At 52.4% G+C, this 21,106-nt stretch overlaps 1 protein-coding gene across 1 annotated transcript in view; it reads left to right on the top strand.

The window, feature by feature from the left end:
* The window catches only part of KSR2 (kinase suppressor of ras 2), a 337,333-nt gene that overhangs the window by 247,940 nt on the left and 68,287 nt on the right, over positions 1-21,106 (top strand). Inside the window, exons 7-10 of the mRNA XM_037511091.2 lie at positions 1,231-1,314; positions 16,207-16,274; positions 18,832-18,837; positions 19,610-19,728. Coding sequence (XP_037366988.1) covers positions 1,231-1,314; positions 16,207-16,274; positions 18,832-18,837; positions 19,610-19,728 — 277 coding nt within the window. The remainder of the gene's footprint in view (positions 1-1,230; positions 1,315-16,206; positions 16,275-18,831; positions 18,838-19,609; positions 19,729-21,106) is intronic.

Below are 21,106 nucleotides of genomic sequence, written 5' to 3' on the forward strand. Positions count from 1 at the left end.
GAAATGAAATGAGATTCCCATCCTCTGTCCTCTCAGAGTCAACTTGGCCTGAGCTGGGGAAGAGGGAGAGCTGACCTGGGGACAGGAGAGAGACTTCCCCCCTGCTGCTCACACTGCCTGCCCCCATTCTCAAGCTGCCAACTGGTGGTGAGCCCGTTTGCTACCCCTAGAAGAGCCAAATCCTGTAAAACAGTCTCTGCCAAACTCCTGGCCCTGCTGAAGGGGCAGAAAGGGGCTTAACCAACCCCAGCCCCAGCCAGCAGAGGGCGTTTTCAGAGGCAAGAGTCTTAGTTCAGAATATGGCTGTTTCCTTAGATGTGGGGACTTCGGGCTGCAGCGCACGCTATTTCGAGTGTCTGACCCAAATCAGACAAGATGGTACAGCAAAGAGATGCACCCTTTCGTGCAGAAATCTCAGGCACCAAGTTACATAATCACTTCCGATTTTCATTTTGACACTGAGGCAGTGGAGATTAGATACAATTCCTGCTGAAGGTGCCAAAAATTGAAAATGAAAATTAACTTTGACCCGGCCACCTTCAATACTTTTCTTGGGCCCAGCCCCGCTGCTGCCTGGTATCTCTTAGGGAAGAAAGTGCCTGGTGGGGGGTTGGGGGTGGGGAGGTTAATCTAATGTACCTGTGTTCCTGCTGGTTCCTAGTTATATATCAGAGGCTTCCAAATGGTCCATGTTTGTAGCAAGTGGTGGTGGATGGGGCAGGAGGTGAGCTGATGGCCTGAAAAAGCTTTAGGGAGCTCTTCTCTGGTACTAAAGCTTGGAGTCTCAGCTATTTAGGGTGGAGAGGCCCCTCCTGTGCTTCCCAGGTGATGGGGAATAGTTCAGCTGAGCTGTGAGGGGACACCACCTTGTTCAGTGGCTCTCCAAGGGCAGTTCCAGCCCATTGCATTGTATGGCACACAGTAGGCCACCAGGCAGTGGTTGTATGCTGAAGGGATGAATGGCTGTCGTGACTGTCCAGCTGTCACCGTTGATTGAGTGCTTCCTCTGCCAGGCGCTGTGTGACATGCTTAACTTTATTTGATCTTCCCAACCACCTCTGGGGTGGACACCATTATAATCCCCACTTCACAGATAAGGAGTCTGAGGCTCAAGTGAAGGCTGAGGCTCAAAGAAGTCCCAAACCTTGGGTGTGATGGGGCTAGATTCTGGGCCCATGTGCTAATAACCCATCATCTTGCCCTTGAACATTTTATGTCTCTTTTCCACAGGTTTTCCACCAAGTACTGGATGTCTCAGACATGCACAGTCTGTGGGAAAGGGATGCTGTTTGGCCTCAAGTGTAAAAACTGCAAGTAAGTAGCTGTGCTGGGAAGCAGCTTTTCACAGAGCCCGTTGTCAGTCCAGCCATCTTGGGCTCAGAGATAGCTTACAGCAGTTTGGTTTCTTGACTCTCAGGAGATTTGTATGCTCTGTTGCTCAGAAATGTCTTAGCTAAACCTCTGCATTTGCATAAGGGGCCCAGGAGAGCAATTCCGAATAAGAACCAGGATGACGGATGATGCTGGGAATGCATAAAGCTGTGTGCTGAGGCAAAGTGATAGCCTGCATTTTCATAACATTTATTACCATGGATTGGCATGCTTTTTCTTGAGTTGACCAGATGGTAAATATTTTAGGCTTTGCGGGCCATAGGATCTCGGTTACGACTGTTCCGCTCTGCTGTGTACCTCAAAAGCAGACACAGATGATACCTAAACAAATGGGTGGGTGTGACACGTTTATTTATTTCAATGAAATCTTATTTACAGAAACAGGCTATGGGTGTGGCTTTAGCCCCTGGCTGTAGTTTGCCCATCCTTGAGTTAAAGTTTGCAAAGTTCTTTTCTCCTTTATTTTTCCTTCTCATTCTACCTCTCTGAGGAGGGTGGGTGTTAGGGCCCCCCCATTGTACACATGTGAAAACGAGTGTCAACAAGGACAAGTTACTTGCCTGAGGCCACACTCGGACTTGAACCCTGAGCCTCTTACTCTGTCCTTTTGTTAGGGGGAAGTGATGTCCTGAGTTAATCCCATACAGGATTAACTTTGTGGACCCCACCCCCACTCCAGACTAAAGCCATCAAGACTCTGGGAAAGACAAATCCCATCACCACCAAGGGAGGGTGGCTGGGACCTGAGGGTGGAGTTGGGCAGCCAGGTTGGATATAAAAAACCAAACACGTGGGCCTTGGGCTCTCTGGCTCGCCTCCTGGCTTCACGGCTCCTGGCTGGCAGCCAGCTCTCAGAGCGCCATTTTGGGGTTCCTGATCGGCGGATCGGGTAGGACTCATTTAAAACTTTGTCTCCCACTTTTCTCCCAGAGCTGTACATTTCCTCATTTCCCCTTCCCTTTGTAAATAAACCTTTTATGAACCTTTCACGTGTGCCTGCAGTAGAGCATTGATAAGTCCTTTTAAGCACGCGGGTGAGGACCCACAGTCAGGCACCCCGTTTTGTATCGGGGTTGCTCTACAACACTTTCTGTGGCATCACATTGGTCTCAAGTTCTCAGCCTTCACAAGCCCCCTCCAGGTCCCCCTACTCCCACACGCCCCTTTCAGGTCGTGGCATGTGGTAGAAGGGCAGGATCTCCGCTGTGGGCTCTGGAGTCAGACTAAGGTGGATTAGGATCCTGACTCTGCCCCCTGGGGCTGTGTGACCTTGGGCTGTGTGACCTTGGCAAGTGACCTCACCCTTCCGTTCCCAGTGTTCTCATGTGCATGCATCTGCTCATCCAGCAGCCTCGACACAGGGCCAGGCTCTGATTTCTGTCCTCTGTCCTAGACTGCCAGTGCCTTTCTTTACGACCTTCTCTCCCTCCATAAATGCGTAATAGCCCCTCAAGTCCAATCACTATGAAACTGTAAACAAAATTGAACTGTATGTAAGAGTTGCAAATGAATGTGTTTGCTTGATAGGAATTTCTTAGTTTTAAAGATCATAGGATTCCCCCATGCCCCCTTGGCCTTCCTCTTCCAAGTCCCACCAGGAGGGGACCTCTCAGGCCTCCCTCTGCCCCGTGATGAAGGGGGAAGAGCGGCGGGGGATGGTGCTCACTCTCCCCAGCCTGGATGCCGCTCACCTGGGTAATGAAGGTGAGGCTGAGCTCCCTTCCCTCCTGGAGCTGCGGGGAGGATTAATTAGTTCCAGCCCCTAAGGAGTCTTGAGCCCCATAGCATAAGGAGAGGCGACAGCGGTAATTACCCCCAGCATTGGTGTTTAGGGGCCCACATCCCCCAACTCCGTCCTCCATGGGCCCACCTCCTCTCAGGCAGGCCCCCAGGATGGCAGCCCCTGGTCCTTCTGACCTTGAGGGGCACATGCCACGTCCTCAGTCCAAGCTGAAGGCTGCCTGATTTCCCTGCACACCAGCGGCTCCGGGCCTGTCTCACCAGGGTGTAGTCATACCGTGTTCCTGGGGTGCGGGGTACAGCAGCTTTCACAACCCCACACCTGCTGAGTGAAGGCTTTGAAGTCAGGTAATTAGGTGATAGATAGGGACACAGCCAGGAGTTAGCAAGGCTGAACACTTCCCAAGCCATTTTAATTTTCAGCAGTAGAGGCAGCACTCCGAGGCAGCTTTTCTGTCCTGAAAGTAATGAGCAAAGGCTCAGGCCCTCTCCAGGGCTGGGAGAGGGAGGGTGAGCTGGGGAGAGGGGTGACTGCAAGCAGCACAGGCTCTGGAAGCAGCCAGAGTAGAGTCTTGAGTCCCAGACACCACCTGTGTCATCTGGGCGCTCCGTTGGCCGTAGCAGCGCGCGCTGGGTGTGGCCTGAACCCGCCCCCCACCCACCAGGCTGTTGGAAGGAGTTGGGGAAATGTGCTCGCCCCAGATTACAGTGTTTCATCCACCTGTGCAGAAATGGCTGCTGCACGTCAGAGGCAGAATTGGAACCAAGCTGTGGTTGGATCAGACCGTGGATTTCACGAATTTGCTCAGCCCTCAGAAAAACTGCCGAAACGGCAGAAGCAGAACCTGCGGTGGCTGCTAAGCTTGGGCACGCTTCAGGGATTTGGACATTGTACTTGTGTCCCTGCAGCAGAGTTTTGCCTTATCTCCAGCATGTAATTGTGAGCACACGTTATGGATATTGTTCCAGGGCAGCCCCGATACAAAGCGGGGTGCCTGACTGTGGGTCCTCACCTGTGCGCTTAAAAGGACTTATTAATACTCCACTGCAGGCACACACAAAAGGTTAATAAAAGGTTTATTTACAAGGGAGGGCAAATGAGGAAATGTACAACTCAGGGAGAAAAGTGGGAGATAAAGTCTTCAATGTGTCCTACCCTTTCCTCTGCCCTGGAATCCCAATGGCACTCTCAGAGCTGGCTGCGAGCCACGAGCCGTGAAGCCAGGAGGAGACCCCCAAGGCCCACGTGTCTGGTTTTTATACCCAACCTGGCTGCTTAGCTCCACCCTCAGGTCCCAGCCACCTTCCCTTTGGTGGTGACGGGATTTGTCTTTCCCAGTGTCCTGATGGCTTTGGTCTGGAGTGGGGGTGGCGTCCACAAAGCCTGCATGGAATTAGCTCAGGACATCCTTTCCCCCTAACAATATCACCGATGGATGTTTAAATTTACTCGTCTGTGAATACAATCCTGTAGTGCTTGCGTTCATTACAGTGAGGCTGGGTGGTCCCTTGTGTGTGCTTTCAAAAACTGGCCCAGTTTTGGATGGGTGGATGGGCTGATGGAAGGATTAGATGAACAGGACCAGGAACACACAGATCCCATGGTCAAGGAGCCTGAAGGAAGACACACCTGCCGAGAAATGAGTTTGTGAAACTGAAGCACAGGCACAAAGAGCAGCAGCAGGTGAAATTTCAGAGATGTGGCCCCAAGGTCAGGGAGGCCGCTTCTTAGGGAAAAAACATTCACTTAAGTGTTTATTGAGCACCTCCTGTGCACTAGGCGCTATTCTGGGCAGAGGGGAAATAACAGTGAATGAAACAGGCACAAGCCCTGCCCTCGCAGACCCACATACTCGAGGAGCGGGGAGCTGACAGTCAACAAAAGCGTATTAGTAAAGTAGATCATCTGTCCAAATGCTGCTAAGTACCAAGGAGAAGAACGAAAGGGCCAGAGAAGGGCCTGCAATTTTAACCAAAGGGCTCAGGCAGCTTTGGAAAAATACTGGAATGTGGTCCAGGTAATTTCCTGCTCTCCTAAGGCAACCCAAAGGCATGGATTTGAATCTGCCCCAAAGGCAGCGATTTTTCTTTATTAAAGCCTGGAGCGTTACTGCGGAAAACTCCCTGGGTGCCACAGGTTCCATGAGACACCTGGGTGGTCTCTGGACCAGCAGCCGCACCATCACTGGCGCATGCCCAGACCCCACCCAGGCCTGCCAGATCTAAAGCTGTGGTGGTAGGTTGTCCTGTGATTCCAGCTCATGTTCAAGGGTGAGAAGCGCTGCCCTAGTGATCTCCAAACCCCTTTCACGGCAGATTTTGTTTACAGATTATGACTCTCGGAGTTGAGTGTGTGTGCGAATTCCCCGAGGGTGTGATCACACACAGGGTCCTGGGCCCACCCAGCAGCAGGTCTGGGGGTAGGGGCCACCCAGAACCTTCCTAACAGGTGCCCCGGTGACACCTGTGCTGCTTGGTCCCAGGACCCCCTGCTCTGCCTAAAAGTAATGATTTGACAAAATCAAATTTCGTTTCCAGCCTGACATTCAGCCTCATATTATCACAGGGTGGTCAGTCTTTGCTGATTATTTTCCAGGCTTTTTTGCTGTGACACCCCTTGGCCTTCCTCTGAAGACACAAATCTTGTTCGTCATTGTGTCTCCAGTAAATTCATCCAGTAAATATTTGTGTGATGAGTTAAAAAGGATATGGTATGATTAGGAATCCAAGTTGTAAGTACACACATTGTAGGGTAAGTGATGGGCAGGCTTTTACGCCGCTGGCCTCTGTGGCTACCATATGCAGCCTTGATTGCAGAAGGGGCTTGGGAGTATGGGCCCAGCATAAGAGCTTAGTAAATGAACGAGAATACTGTTACTTTATGAATTAATTTTGGGGTACCCCCTCCACCAGGAAGCCAGGATGCTTCTGCATGTCTAACCCCTTCCCTCCTGCTTGGGTTTAATGCCCACTTCCTCCGGAATGATCATCAGCTGTCTTGTTGGCGCTCTGAATAGGAAGATTAATGAACTAATGGGAAATTATGCTCAGAAAGCAATTTGCAGTTATCTAAATCGAGGCGTTTTCATCCAGTAGGTTTGTGAGCGCAGGATGGAGCTGAGTTCTAAGTGGTGGGCTGTCAGCACAATCTGCACATTGTCTGATGTCTGTGGACTCAGCTGGCTGAAGTTTGCTTCTGCAGTCAGGTGCCGAAGGATTTCCCGGCCTCCATCCTGTGCTACTTGCATCCTCCTCCTCACGGCTCTCCTGCAGAGCCGAGGCCTGGTTCCTTGGAGCCCTCTCCACTGCTATCTACATTTCTTGCAGAGAAGTGCACAGTGGCGCTTTGAGTGACTTGCGCTCTAGAAAAACAAGCGTTTGGACCAGGGTGCTCATTTTCCTGCAGGGGCTGGAGTGTGGGAGGGAGGGGTGTCTTCCCACAGCTCCCTTGGAGAAACAGCCCGTTAACATGTGCTCGTGCTCTCCCAGCCACCCCGCACCCCCTTTTATAGAAGGTCCCGGTTAGGTCAGTTGCCATCTGCCACTCAGTGACATCTACCACTCAGGGTTTTCTGTGCCACCATTAGGGGCACAAAGGGGAGAAAGACCTCGTTGCTGTCCTCAAGGGCCTCACCGTCACTGCCAGCTTCAGACACGCCCAGGCCCTACCTCAGGATCCTGGGGGAAGCTTAACGTTATAGCTGCTGAATCCCTCCCTGGACTTCTGGCCCAGACTCTGGGGACAGGGTATAGGAATCTGCCTTTTTGATAAAGCTTCTAGATAATTCCTGTTGCACTAAAGTGTGAGTGAGTGACAAGAATCAAGAGAGAGGGAGGAATAAGGAGTAACTACTGTCCAGGGGGGAGAGGGAGGTTCAGCTCCAAGGATGCTCCTGTGGTGGGGGAGGGTGCATCATGCACACCGGGGGTGGGGGGGGGGTGAGGGGAGCTGTCTCTCGAAGATGCGGGAACTTGCAGGCAGAGCAGGAGTTAGCCAGGTGGCATGGGGCTAAGGGTGTGCTGGAAGCAGGAAACCAGCATGGGCAAAGCCTTGGCTCAAGACTGAAAAGGGCCTGAGCACACTTTGCAGCAGGCAGGGCCCCGGTGGAGAGGAGGCGGGTTGTCTTTGCAGCCCCAGCGCAGGCCCTGCTACCCGAGGCTCCCTTCCAGCCTGTCCTGGGAGCGCAGTAGGCTCTGTAGCCCTCATCACCTCGAGTGGGGTCATCTACAGAGGACAAGGCCTGGGGAGGAGCCAGGATTTGGGCTGTTCTGAGCCCCCTGCTCAGAGGCCTTGTATTGGGAGGAGGTGGATATTAGAACACCTTGCAGAGGCTCAGTTTTCTCTAGGACCAGGGAATACTCATTCCTCTGCTTTAAAGACAGACGATAAAATTGGTGGCCACTGAGCATAGCCCTCCCTCGCCCGGTGTGTCTGGATGTCTTGTTCACCTTCCCTGGAGACTGAACTTAGCAGCTGCTACAGGTGCCACTGCTCACAGCTCAGACCTCAGACCTGAGACCTCCTCTGGAGACTTGCTCTTGGGTGATCGCAGCTGACCCAGGGGCCTGGAGTGAGCCTCCCCAGGTGACTCTGAGCCAGAGACTAGGGATGAGGCCTCAAAAGGCCAGCCTTCTTGCCTCAAGACAGGTGCATCCCAGGTCCTCTGGGGATCTGGCGGAGACTAAAGTCACCTGAAACCATATCCGTTCTTAGCCTCTGCCCCCTGCACGAGAACCTCTTGCTTTCCCCACAGTGAAATAGGTTTATTTGGGAGAATTGCCTCCATGAATTTGCAAGACTACCCATTTCAGGATCTACTTCTAGGGAACCCAGCTTTCAAACAGTAAACCAGCAGCAGAGACACAGAGAGCTGAGTACACGTCCTGGCTCTACCACTTCCCAGCTGTGTGATTCTGGGCAAGTTTCTAAACCTCTCTGATGCAAGAGGTAAATTGAGGCTAATATATTCATTATGCCACGAAAATCACACGAGTGACTTGGGGATCCTTTCAAGTCAGAATCTTTTAAAAAACAGAGGAGAGAACTGTCCTGCATTTTGCACTGAAAGTCCCGTGTCCCAGGTGACCCAGGTGAGTGGAGGCAGTTTGATTCTTGTGTGCCAGCTACAGGCAATACCCAGTTGTGGAGGATGGAGACGTCATCTGACATCATTTCCTTAGAGAAGGGAAGGGTGATGCTTGAAAACCTGAGTTTCTTTTTTTCTTTTTTAAAGATTTATTTATTTATTTATATAAGAACTGGGGTACAGGCCAGATGCACGGGAGGGTGAGAGGATTCACCAGAGACAGAGTGGGGAACAGAACAGGCAGACTGACGAAATACACTGCTGAGGGGAGCAGCGGGTGAGACAGGAGAGGTCTGCGTGCCATGTGGGATCCTCGCTGGCTGGCTGGATCGAACCGGCGCTGCAGAGGCTGCGGACAGCTTTACAGCGTGGCTCTCAACCGCCTGCACTACCAGGGGAGGCCCTGAAAACCTGAATATCTGGGCGAACACATGATTTCCAGTCTGTTCCAAGGTCGTGTTCGTGCATTTTATCGCCTCGCTGGGCACGCGAGTGTCGGCTTCTTGCTTCTCACGCAGGTGGTCACTTCACTTATTTTTGTCTCAGTTACGTGCTCCTTTAGCCATTGTATTACTCTGTGACTGACTTTTCACTTGGATTTGCTGAACACTCCTTTCTTGTCCCAGCCCATGTTTTTGCATTAAAATAGAAGGGATTAATCTGAAAAATCTCCTGATTTTGCAAAATGGCCCCAGCCACAGGTAGTGAGGAGATGAGGGGTTACAGAAGTGAGCCATGTCTGGGTTGAGCCACAGGGTACACCAGTTTTCTCAGCCCTTGGGAAACTGGGGAGAAGATGAGCGCTGATGCTGCAGCTGCTGCGAAGTTCCTGGAAGCTTCAGGAATTTGTACAACAGGCAGGATATTGGCAGGATGTAATTATGAGCATGCGTTTCAGAGATCACCAGCTTGAAGCCCAAACTTACTGTCCCATTAATAGAAACACTTCAGTGTGCAGTGATCTCAATTGGAATGAATGGCCCCTATATGCGTTTTTACCTATGATAAGCAAAAAAATCGGGTCCAATTACAGTTGTCTGTGAGGGATGAATATAACGCTACTGGAGGCTGAGGTGCGGATGGGATGTGGTGATGGGGGTGATAATAGTGATAGTACCGTGTATCCAGGGTGATAATATTATGCCAGATACTTGGTAGAACACTTAACATGCATGATCTCATCTCGCCCTGGCAACAACCACTGGAAGGTCGGGACTATGTTTCTCCCCATTTTACAGATGCAGAAACTTGAGGAATAAATTGCTGACTTAGGTCTCATGGTGAGTGGATCCGCTTCTCAATCCACCTGTCCCTCGCGCTGGAGATCCTAAATCTTAACCACTTCCGTGGTCCAGGGCCGACTACACAGAATGCCAGTCCCCCCTTCCCCTGCTTCCCCTTGAACTAAACATGCAGAACGGAGGGTGAGCTCTGATCTCCCCCTGACCCTGGACCAGAGCCCAAAGTGATTGCCTCACCCCTGCCCACCACCTTCCTTGAAGGGTGACAGATGGGTCTTTGTGTTCTCATGTGCACCCCTGGGACCTAGGAGCACAGAGGCTTGGTGGCCACGCTCCCCTCTCCCCATGGAAGTTGTGGGTGGCTGGGGCTGGGGACCATCCCCCTGTGGCTGAACAGTGCTGGGGTCTCCTGATTGTTTTCAGTATCTCCCTGGAGCCTGTGATCTGATCTGTGTTAATACCCCTTCTCTCTGGATTACGCCTGTAGGGGTTTCTTCCTGTGAGTTGTCTGTGGAAAGCCTCACCCCCCCCCCCCGAGTTGTCAGCAGTGGAGTGAGGAGAGTGTTTTGATCATTTCCAAGGAGAGCAATGAGGAGGTTTCTAGAAGCATTGGCTCCACGAGAGCCCACAGGGGAACCAAAGGCGACAAGTCCACTCAGTTAGTGTCTCCGATGACCTTTGACATAAGCCCTGCTGCAAAAGGGGGGCTGAGTTGGCCAGAAGTCTCCAGGAGTGCTTGATGCTAGAGACCCGGGAAGGGGAACGGGTTGGGGTAGCAAAGAACAGGGAGCAGGGGAGATCCCGAGGGGGGATCTTCTCTGCCCTTTCATTGCAAAAATCTGCTGCCATTGAGGGTCTTTCCAAAATGCTTATTTAGCCTTGGCCTCCCTGTTTAAAATCCTTCATTGATTGCCTCTTGCTCAAGTCCAACCTCATGACCTCCAGCATCGACCTCTGCTTATCTCTCCTTCCTCCCCTCTCACCACTTTCCTCCTCCCAACCGGAGCCTCTGCTGCAGCCCTGAACCCCCACAGGCGGCCACATGTCCACTCTTAGCACATCTTTGTACCTGCCTTTTATTGCCTCTGCTTGCATCTTTCTTGCACACCTCTGCTAGCTCCTGTTCATCTCTCAGCCCCGGCTCAGTCATCACTTCCACCAGGAAGCCCTCGTTGAATCCCTCCAATCCAGGTGCCACACCCTGCCCTCCTGCCAGTTTGTGCACCATATCACATGCCTGTTGCCCTCACCCGACAGGATTGTGCGAGGGTGGGGCTGTGTCTGGGTTGTGGGAACCCACAGGGTTAGCACCGTGCCTGGCACACAGCAAGTGCTCCGTCAGTATGTGTTGGTAGAATAGATCTCAAAAGGAGCTTGTGGAGGGACAGTGGTTCTTGCCAACCCACGGCCCCAAGAACCTGGTTCCAGTCCATTTGGGATCACTTTTAGGAGACAGTGTTGAGACGATGGGTGGTTTGTGCTTGAAAAGCCAAGAGGATGGGTTTCATACCTAGACAGTAACTCCTGGCTGGAAGACTGTAAGAAAGATGATGACACTCAGCATCCTCGGCCTGTTCTGGGAGCAGATGCGTCATGCTGGCTTGGGGCCAGAGTGCACAGCCATGGCTCGTGGGGTGGTGGTTCAGAGTAAATGGCCCTTCAGAGCCCTCGGCTCAAAGGTGGCACTGGTCTCGCTATTTCCTCCATGGGATGTCAGGAGCCGGGCATTTAAAATGGTTTTCTGTATGGAAAACCTTGCTCAGATGCATTGCAAAGAGCCCGTGTGGGTGAGAGAAAGGAAGAGAAACCAGGGGTCTGGCTGCTCAGAGCAGACTTCTCATCATTTGGTGAGGACCGACAGTGACCTGTTGGAAATCATGCGATGACCTCCCGCGCGGAGTCTTGCCCGTCCCTCCCCGGGGAGGCGCACGCTGTGACCCCAGCCCTGCCAGGCTCCAGGCTCCAGGCTCCTGGCTGCTAGGGAGGGCGGGACAGCTGAAAGGACCGACTATCCGCAGGTCTGGGCAAGGCCCACGGATGCCCAGTTTGCTCCTGGCCAAATCCCTGTCGCCCTTGTCCCCGAAGAAAGCAGGCAGGTGCACCCTGGCACTTCAGAAACGGGGAAGGACAGCCTTTATGACAAGAGTCATTTTTCAAAAACGCTTTTGCTAGAATCGGTTGATGCGCCTGCATCAGTAGCATCTGACAGGCTCTCCCATCTTTCCTGGTCTCTCTCTCTCCCCCTCTCGCTCTCATCTGTTATTTATTCAGCAGGTCTTAGGCACCCGGCACTGAAAAGTGGGGTCAAGAAGGGGCTACCAAGATAAGGAGAACCCAGATCCCGCCCTCAAGATAAATTCACATACTTAATATTAGAGGGAGAGGCGGTGTCCGCGCGTCACCAGCTCTCCTGGGGAATGAAATATTCCACATAAGCTACTTTTCTTGATAACAGAAGCTTATCCTGCAAAGCCCTGGAAGTTAAAAAAATAATTCTTTTTAATGTAAGTTTTAAGTTTATCCTGCTCAAGCCACGAGGGGTGTGGGGGTTGCTGGTGCTCCCCATGTGCCTCCAGTGTGTTCCAGACCTCCCTGCCTGCAGGGACATGCCCCCGCTGCCCAGGTGGGCTGAGCCTGCCCAGGTGAGCTGAGCCTCCCTGTGGTTTTGCACATGAGGACCCTGGAACGTGGCAAGGCTCACGCTGTCCCCTGGTCTGGGGAGGGTAGACCCGTGGCACCAGTTCTGGGCAGATGGACCCCGAAGCCCGAGCTTCTCACCACTTCTGGAACCACACTTGTTCTGTCCTGGCACCTGGGAGTCTTTCAGGGCTGCCATCCTGAGTCACGTGGCTCCTCTGGGCCATGTCTGCTGCAGAGATTTGTTGCTGGCCTTCAGCTGTATCCTTCACACCTCTGGCTTTTCCTCCTGGTGGAAGGAAGCACCCGGAGAGCCAAAATTCAAGGACCGTGGGCTAGAGAGACCCTGGGCCGAGGAGCAAAGGGCTTTTTTTCGGGGTGCCCTCTTTGGGGCACAGCAGTTGGTATCCTGAACCTTCTTTAACAATCCTGGCATCTTGCTTGGGCTCCCCTATTTCTACAGACCTTGACACATAAATTCAAGGGCCAATGGTTGGTTTATTGGAGAGACGACCCCAGGTCACACCAGCAGGCGTGGTGCTGATCCGGCATCAGCCGATTCCCGGCTCAGCTCTCCCAACATCAGCCTGGCCGTCACAGTGGCTTCTGCTCCAACTCCTTGCCCTGCCCACTGCCCTGCCTTTGCTTTGTTGTTGATTCCAGCCCCACTGACTTCTGACCCCCCACCCACCTGTTCCTGCCCCAGGCTTTGCCCCACCCCCATCACTCTCCTTCCCTTTGGTTGCTTTGTGTTATGTTTTCACACCTGCAGTGACCTAATGTCTGTTACTTAGCCCTCCCCATAAACACAGGGGCTTCTCTCCCCTGTTCATAGTGTCCCCAGGACCTGGGGCGAAGTGAGCCCATTAAGTGTGTGTTGAAAGAATGAGAAGCTGGTTCCCGGGCAGCAGAGCGCCATCAGGATTCTGATGCTGCACCAGCTCTCCCCCTGGGGGCTGGGACCTTCACTAGCTGAGAGTCTGGGGGCTTGGAGAAGAAAAGACAAGGTCAGTAAGCAGTCACGTGGGCTTTTATTGTCCTTGTGAGGTCAGGCAACTGCGGGGGGGGGGGGGGGGGGGGGGAGAACAGGTGCCCCTGAGGCTGAGGTCAAAGGAGGGCATTTTCGCTCTCTTGCCTACAGATCCCTGGGCCCTGCCCTTTACTGCCCCCACCCCAGGAGGTGGAGCAGGAAGAGGGGGTGATAGAGGCCTCTGCATTGTCATTTGAACTGGACTCGTGTTCTCTGTCTCTTACAGGTTATTTGGCTTTGGCCAAATTATCCAGATCTGCTGAGCCTCAGTTTCTCTTTAAAATGGGGATAGCAACAGTGCGTACCTTTTAGGGTTGTTAGGACCATTAAATGTATTGTGTAAAGCCCCAGGACGTTTTGTGATACATGGTGGGCGCCGCAGAGTTGCTGGCTCAGGTAATTTTCTGTCCTGCATTCTTTATGCCGTTCGTGGCCGAGAGCGCCCCCTGTGGCTGCCGGCGGTCTTAGGCGTTGGGTACCAAGAGCTGCTGCTGTTCCTCTGATTCCACATCGTCTAAGCAAAGTCTCACTTAACCACGTGTTCAACACCCGCTCATAATTTTGTCATATTTACATAGCAGCTTCACATTTATTTACTACTTAAGGCTTTTTAAAACATAAATGGATTTATTTAAAGATGAAAATGTATCTTTAATATCATCAGTAGTGTTCACTTGTCCTTAAATATCACAGGATAACCATTATTTTTATAGTTGTTTTCTTCAAGCCAGGGTCTAAATAAAATCCACACGTTTCATTTGATCATTAAAGTTTTCTGTTTTTTTAAAAAATATGTATTACAGTGAATTAAAAATCAGCATCACTTGCTATTAACATAAAACAGCGAATAAATAGACATTTTAGTGGAAACACAGCTTCCTTGAATCGCGCGGTGTTGCCTGTCACACCTGGGCACAGGGCTCCCCCCGGTAGGGGAATGTGGAGGTACGGCAGCATGGGGAGCCTCGCTGATGCCAGGAGAGGGATGGAGACCTGGACGGGTCTGGAGTTCTCACCTGGTCAGCTTTGCCTCATGTCGCCCATGTTCCTTTCATACTCCCAGGGTCCCCAGGTCTAACTTTTCCGAGTCAGAGAGGAATTCAAGGCCCTACTGAGGCCTGAAAAGACTGAACACAAGAAAAACTGGGGAAATATGCAAGTACACCCCAGAACCATCAACTGGACCAGGTGCCCTCAGACCTGAGTGTGTGTCATCCTGACCAGAGTGCTGGTCACCCAGAGTGCGGGTCCTGACTGGAGTGCGGGTCCTGACCCACATGTGGGTCCTGACCTGAGTGCTGGTTAAAGCCCAGGTTGCTGCTGCCCAGCTGTGGAGTGTCTGATGCAGCAGGACTGGGGTGGACCCTCCCCCTGCATTTGCATTTCTGAAAAGATTTTACTTGTCTGGGGGCTCTACTTTGAGAATCACTGAATGGGACTAAGAAGGGAATCCATAGCTCATCTCTCTCTGGGCATCAAACCACCCTGTTAGAGAGAACTGTCAAACTTCACCCCGTAAGAGGGTGAAGGACAAGTCAGAGTCCTCTCAGGGTGGAATGTTAAGCCTCTAAGTAACCTGGCTGTGGCCTGGCTAGGATGTAGCTGCCTGTGTAGAAGTGGTAAGGGAGCCCAGAAGAGCAGCCTGTCATGTTATGTGCCAGTCCTGTTGGCATGAAACTAAAGGAAAAGTCAGAACCAAGCTGTAGTGACTTAGGGTCTTAATTTTCTGTTTGAGTCAGGCAGCTGCATGAGGAAGAGCAGGTGACATCTTAGACTCGTCTCCAAGGAGATTTGGCCCCTAAACTCTTAAACGTAACACTTGTAAAATGTAATACCTGTTACCAATCTCATCCTGCCTGGAGGTCTTGGGCTATCTCCTAAGGTTTGAGCCCCTAAGAAAAATGAGAGGCCACTTCTGGTGCCACTGACCCAGGTTTTGTGCCAAGACAGGTCAGTTAATCTCAGTGTTGCCATAACATGGCATGATGATCGCACCTATTTTGTAAGGTCACTGTGGAGAGCCAGTGATGCAGCCTATGGGAAATGTGTAGTACAATGACTGGGAATTGAGTCTTCACATAAACAGTAAATAATTACTAGGACTGAAGAAGATGACGATGATGAGAGATACAAATTGACAGGGGAAGTACCTTTCAAAGTATGACATCCTAGTGGGCTCTGCTGGTGAAATAGTTGATACTCTGAACCCTGCAGGGCTAATATATGAGAGTGGAGTGGCATCAGAGTCTCAAGAGTTAATTCTCCGGGGCCTCCCTGGTGGCGCAGCGGGTTGAGCACAGTGCTGTGAAGCTGTCTGCAGCCTCTGCAGCGCGAGTTCAATTCCCGGCCTGCCAGGGAGATTCCCACATGGCGTGGCAGACCTCTCCTGTCTCGCCCGCTGCTCCCCTCAGCAGTATCTTCGGTCTGTCTGCCTGTTCTGTTCCCCGCTCTGTATCTAGTGAATCCTCTCACCCTCCCGCGTCTCTGGCCTGTGTACCGGTTCTTGTATAAATAAAAAATAAATCTTTAGGGCCTCCCCTGGTGGCGCAGGTGGTTGAGCGCAGCGCTGTGAAGCTGTCCGCAGCCTCTGCAGCACTGGTTCGATCCCGGCCACCCGGCGAGGGTCCTATATGGTGCGACAGACCTCTCCTGTCTTGCCCGCTGCTCCCCTCAGCAGTGTATTTCATCAGTCTGCCTGTTCTCTTGCCCACTCTGTCTCTGGTGAATCCTCTCACCCTCCTATGCATCTGGCCTGTACCCCAGTTCTTGTGTAAATAAATAAATAAATCTTTTAAAAATAAATTAATTAATTTTAAAAAAAGTTAATTCTCCGGATGCCCAGGATGTGTCCTTGCAGTAGCTACACCGTTTTATCTCACACCTTGGTATCCGCAGTACTGAGGACTTTCTGGGCAAGGGTGTTTGATCCACCCACCCATCTGCCCACCCATCCTCCCGCCCACCCACAGAGCACCCGGCTCCCCTTCCTCCTCCCTTCCTCCCCCCCCTCCCTCCACCTTACCTCCCTTCCTCCTTGCTGTCCTTTCTCCCATCCGTCCTCTCTCCTTCTCTCTCCCAGGTTAAAGTGCCACAACAAATGCACCAAAGAAGCCCCGCCCTGCCATCTCCTGATCATCCACAGAGGAGGTAAGGATTTAACACTCGCTTCAGTGGAGGCAGGTGGGGGCTCCTGCAGGCCGTCTGATTCTGGATACCCCCACCCCCAGATACTTACCTGTGTCCTTTCTTCCCCTCTGATGTCCTTCTTCCTGACATTGTCTCTTTCCTCTTCCCTCTCCCCACCCCGAGCCTGCTCTCCCTGTTCCTTGCCCTGCACTGGTTTCTCTAATACTTGAGCCTCCAGATTCATCTCTACTTCCCTGAATCTTTCTTTCCCTCATCCTTGTCCTCTCCTAATTGTCACTCTCCTCTCTTTGCCCTATCCCATTGCTTTCCCCACTTTAAAGAGTGCTGCCTGGGTATTTTGCCATTGTGTGCTCTCCTGACACAGTCCATTGGCCCTGCAGATGTGGGTGGGGGCTCAGGCCTGTCCATTCGAGCCACATGTGCTTTATCCACTGGGCCCCTGGAACATCTGGGCCAACCTGACCAGGCAGGGAGGTAGCTCTCCTCTGGGAGAGCCCCACCAGCCCCCCAACCTGAAAAAGCAAGTCTCATTTAGTTGGGAGGAAAGACTTTTCCTTACCTGCCAAGGACCCAGTAGGGGGCGCTTCCTTGGGAAGCTTTGCAATCCAGCTTTCAAAATAGCTGCTCTGATTCTTGTCCTGTGGGCTAGTTTTCCCCGACTCCTTTATCCATGTTGCAGTCCAACCCCTGAGGGATTCTCTAGATTTGTGCTACTAGCCACATCTGACTGTTTAAATTCATGAAGATGAAAGAAAAAGAAAATTTTAATTACGCAGTCACACCAGCCACCTTTCAGTAACCACATGTGGCTGCCCTGTTGGTTAGTGCAGACAAAGAACACTTTCAGTATTGCAGAAAGTCTGCTGGACACTGCTGGCTCAGACCTGTGCTGTTTCACATGTGGTCCAGGGACCACCGCCATTGCAATCACCTGGGAGCTTGTAAGAACCTCTCCAGCCAACACCTACATTTTCAACAGAATGTGTGGGTGACTCCTCTGCACTGCAGTTGAGGGGTGCTGCTCTGGAGTAGGAGTTGCAAACTCGAGTTCCTGCCAGGACCACGCAGGAGCCTAAATGTGGGAATCTGGCCAGACAGGGTCATACATAGTGAAGAGCCCAGAGCTGATGTGGACCTGCACGGCTAACACTTCAGAGAAATGTCCAGATAGTTATGGGCCACATACTTGTTTGTAAATTTCAGCAACTTATTAAAATTTTTTAAATTCCTTTTGGCTGCCCCTCTTGTCTAGTTTGGATGGAGCCTTACAACCACCAGGGAGCAGCTTAGGGTGCTCACCCGGGCCTGGCAGCCTCCTCATCCTCTCACTGCACTCCTGGCCTTGGTCAGGTACACTCATGGGTGCCTGCCCTGTTTGCGTTTCAACCCAAGCGAAACTTAAAGGAGACAAATCGCTGCCGAAAGTGCCGAGATGTGTTCCAGAACTGGCAGGCTGTTGGTTTTTGACGAGCTTTGCATTGTTCAGTGGCAAGGCAAGGAAAACTTTTCAGCTCTCTTCTCCTACCCCACTCCATATCCTTAATTAAGAACCATCTGTTCCTTAAACAACTGTATATACCCAGTGAGGCTATTTTAAACCTGGATTCTCACTGATCTTGAGCCCTTGTCATGGGTCAGCTTCATGGGGGAAGATTGCCTCCCACGTGGTGGTGAGAACCGCTTGCTGGAAGGCGACCTGCTCCCCAAGGCTGACATCTGAAGCAGGGCTCCCTCCCACCATCTTCACAGCCGTGCCCCCTTTGCTCAGAGGTGGCAGGTACCTGTGCATGAGAAGCAAAGGGAACTTTCCAGAAATCTGCCAGCATCTTGCTCCCCCACCCTTCCCTGTTGGTAGGAAGTTGGAAATATAGTCAGTTTCCATGGTGATGGCAGCTCAGGCTAAGCAGAGAAATTAAATCCCTGGGTCAGTCCAAAGCTTTAACTTTTCCACCAAGCAGCCCCTACTCTGCCCCCACAATAAAACATGGCAAATAAGTAACATTACCAGGGCCCCCAGTCTGAATTTGGGCTGCTCACCTTTGTCCCTCCCTGAGGTCCCTGTTAGTAGCAGAAATAACAGAAGGGCGATGGGGGAGGGACTTGGACCATGTGTTTTGGATCAGGGAGCTTTTATTTAGCATCAAACATGTGCCCAGCTCTTTGTGTGCTTCTCGGGATGAGGCACAGGGGAAGGCTGGAAGGGCCAAGCCTTTCTTTCAGTGCTGCAGGGTAGCCTTGTGCAGGACAAACATGTTTCAACATGTGACGGGCTGCTCAGGCCTGAGAAACCCCAAAGGTAACCCCAATGATCCTCACACAAAGGGGGCGCTGGTGGCCATCATGAGCTTGTGCACTGATCGCAGACCCCAAGAAACCAGTATCATGCGTGTTTCCAGGAGACTCAGTTCTGAAATGCACATCCATGTGAGACAGTTACAGTATTGGAAACAAATCCATAGCTTCTATTTATTATGATGACTTTGACGGTTGAAAGTCATTTATTGAAGTTACAAATATTTTAGAATCTGCAACAGGGCAGCGTGAGGGGCATCCTGAGACCCCTGTATCTGCTTGTTCTCAATGGGCTCTGCCATCCGCCACATCAAGACGAAACACTCCAGTGCTCACGGCCTTCAGTGGAAAAGAACTTTAATACAATTAGTGTGCAATGAAGAGAAGGGAAAGAATATATAAAAATTTCCACACGAAACACCCAAGTTACCCACCTCCTTGTGGGTAAATGTCCCCCCAAACAGGACTGGCCCAAAGCACTGAGGCCCCAAAACTGCCACAAGTCTAAGGCCCCTTCTGGCGGGGACACACAGGAAAGGGGCAGAAGGGGCCAGACAGGTCTGGGAGGAAAAGAGCAAACTCAAAACCCAAGTCAAGACAAAGGCTGCCATTGTCGGCCTCCCACAGGTCTCCCACCCACGTCTCTGTCTCTTTCAAGTGTCTCCTTCCACGTCCCCCAAGTCCCTGGTCCAAGTCCAAGATCGAGAAGCAAGTGCAGCTCCTTCACATGTCCCTGCTCCCTGTGCCTCCTTCAGGTCCTCTCCTTGATCCCCTCCCTTTCTCCTCCCAGTCTTCTCTGGCTTCCTCCCTGCCCAGCTCCACCCTTCCTTGGGTGAGGCAGGGAACGGGGAACCTCCCGTTTCCCAGGGGATCACTCTGTTACAAAACCACAACACACACCCCTCCATGCTGCTGTGACGCAGTGACGTCCCTTCCGCTCTTGGGGGTGGGCCTTGAGGTGGGCTCTGAGCTGGGCTCTCCTGCCGTGACATGCAAGTGGTACTTAAATTCCCACATCACTGTTTTTACCCCTACGGACCCAGCAAGGTTAGTCCGAACAGAGTCAGTCCCGTGTGACATCAACAACCCCCTGCGGAAGCCGCCCCGGTACTCAGACCTGCACATCAGCCAGACGCTCCCCAAAACCAACAAAATCAACAAGGTGAGTCTGGGGTGCTCCTGGGTGGGGCATGCTCTGCTGCCGCTGGAGGGGGTGGGGCAGTCGGAGGAAGAGGAAGGGGCTTGATGGGCGGTTTGGCCTGGGAAGCTGCCCGAGCCTCGCAGCTCTCCCGGGCTGGTGTTGGAGCCTGGGAGGCTCCGGCCAGCAGCGGGAGCGAGTGTGCCGGGAGCTGTCAGACTTAGAAGGGTCCATGGAAATAAGGATGGACAAGAGTATCCAGGCGTGGGGTTCAGGGGCCGCCCTGGAAGCAGTGCCCTCGTGGTCCAGAGCCGGCCCTCTCTGTTCTGTGAGCCGTTTGCCATCTGCCTGGATTAGCTTTGCACATGATTCAACAGACACATCTGTCGAATGAAACCGAGGGCCAGGGCTCTCCTGAGCTCCTGCTGGGCACCAGGTGGGTGGACACGTGCGGGGACCCAGCTCTGAAACGGCCGTGCCAGTCGGCCTGGCTGGTCACGGTGGTCAGCGGGGCGTGTCTCTCTGCATCTGTCTTCGCAACGCGGTCCAGAAATTCTGGTGTGACTCTTCACATCCTTTGTTGGGTCCTTGGGTCAGACCAGACCAAAGCGGTCCCAGGGATACTCTCAACCTCGTTGCAGGAGGCAAAGGTGGCACGTGCCAGCAGGTGACGTGCACTGAGAAGCCCTGCCAGGCCTCCACGTTCTGTGCCGCAGGAAGGCAAAGTAGTTGTCAGCCCAGCACCGGGAGTCCCCCACCTGTGGTTACAATCCACGCGAGCAGCGTGGCCAGGCACCTCCCACTGGCAAGACACAGTCTTGCTTCTCTGCATGGGCTGGGGCGGGGGGGGGGGCAGGTCATGGCCCCCTCCTCATCCAGTTTCCACAGCAGCCTGAGTGATTCTTAATGTAATTTGAACTGTGTCACCCTCTGCTGAAAACCAGCTATTGGCTTTCTCATGCATTTGGGAAATGAACCACACTGCTGACTGTGGCGCGCGAGGCCGAGCATAATGTGGTCCCTCCTTCCAGCTCTGCCTGCCTTTCCACGCCCCCCACCAGAGCCCATATGTTCTTTCCCTGTCGTGCTGACACCCGCTGTTTTACTACTAGATCCCATCTGGCTCCTCGTGGCATCTTCTTAGCAGCTGAGAGCTTGGCCTCTAAAATCTGGCCAACCCAGCAGTAACTGCATCTCCCTCAGTTTTCCTGTATGTAAAATGGGGCTGTTCCTATGACCTCCTGCTACACAACAAAAGCACCCCAAACTTAGCGGCACTCAGCAATTTCCTTTAACGATGCTCAGAGAGCCTGTCGGTTGTGGCAGGTGGTTTGTCTCCGCTCCATGATGTCCAGGGAAGCAACTGGGAAAACTCACACAGCTGGGTGTTGGCACCACCTAG

The sequence above is a fragment of the Talpa occidentalis genome, unplaced genomic scaffold, assembly GCF_014898055.3.
Source record: "Talpa occidentalis isolate TD23 unplaced genomic scaffold, MPIMG_talOcc4v2.1 talOcc4.14, whole genome shotgun sequence".
NCBI classification, from domain to species: Eukaryota; Metazoa; Chordata; class Mammalia; order Eulipotyphla; family Talpidae; genus Talpa; species Talpa occidentalis.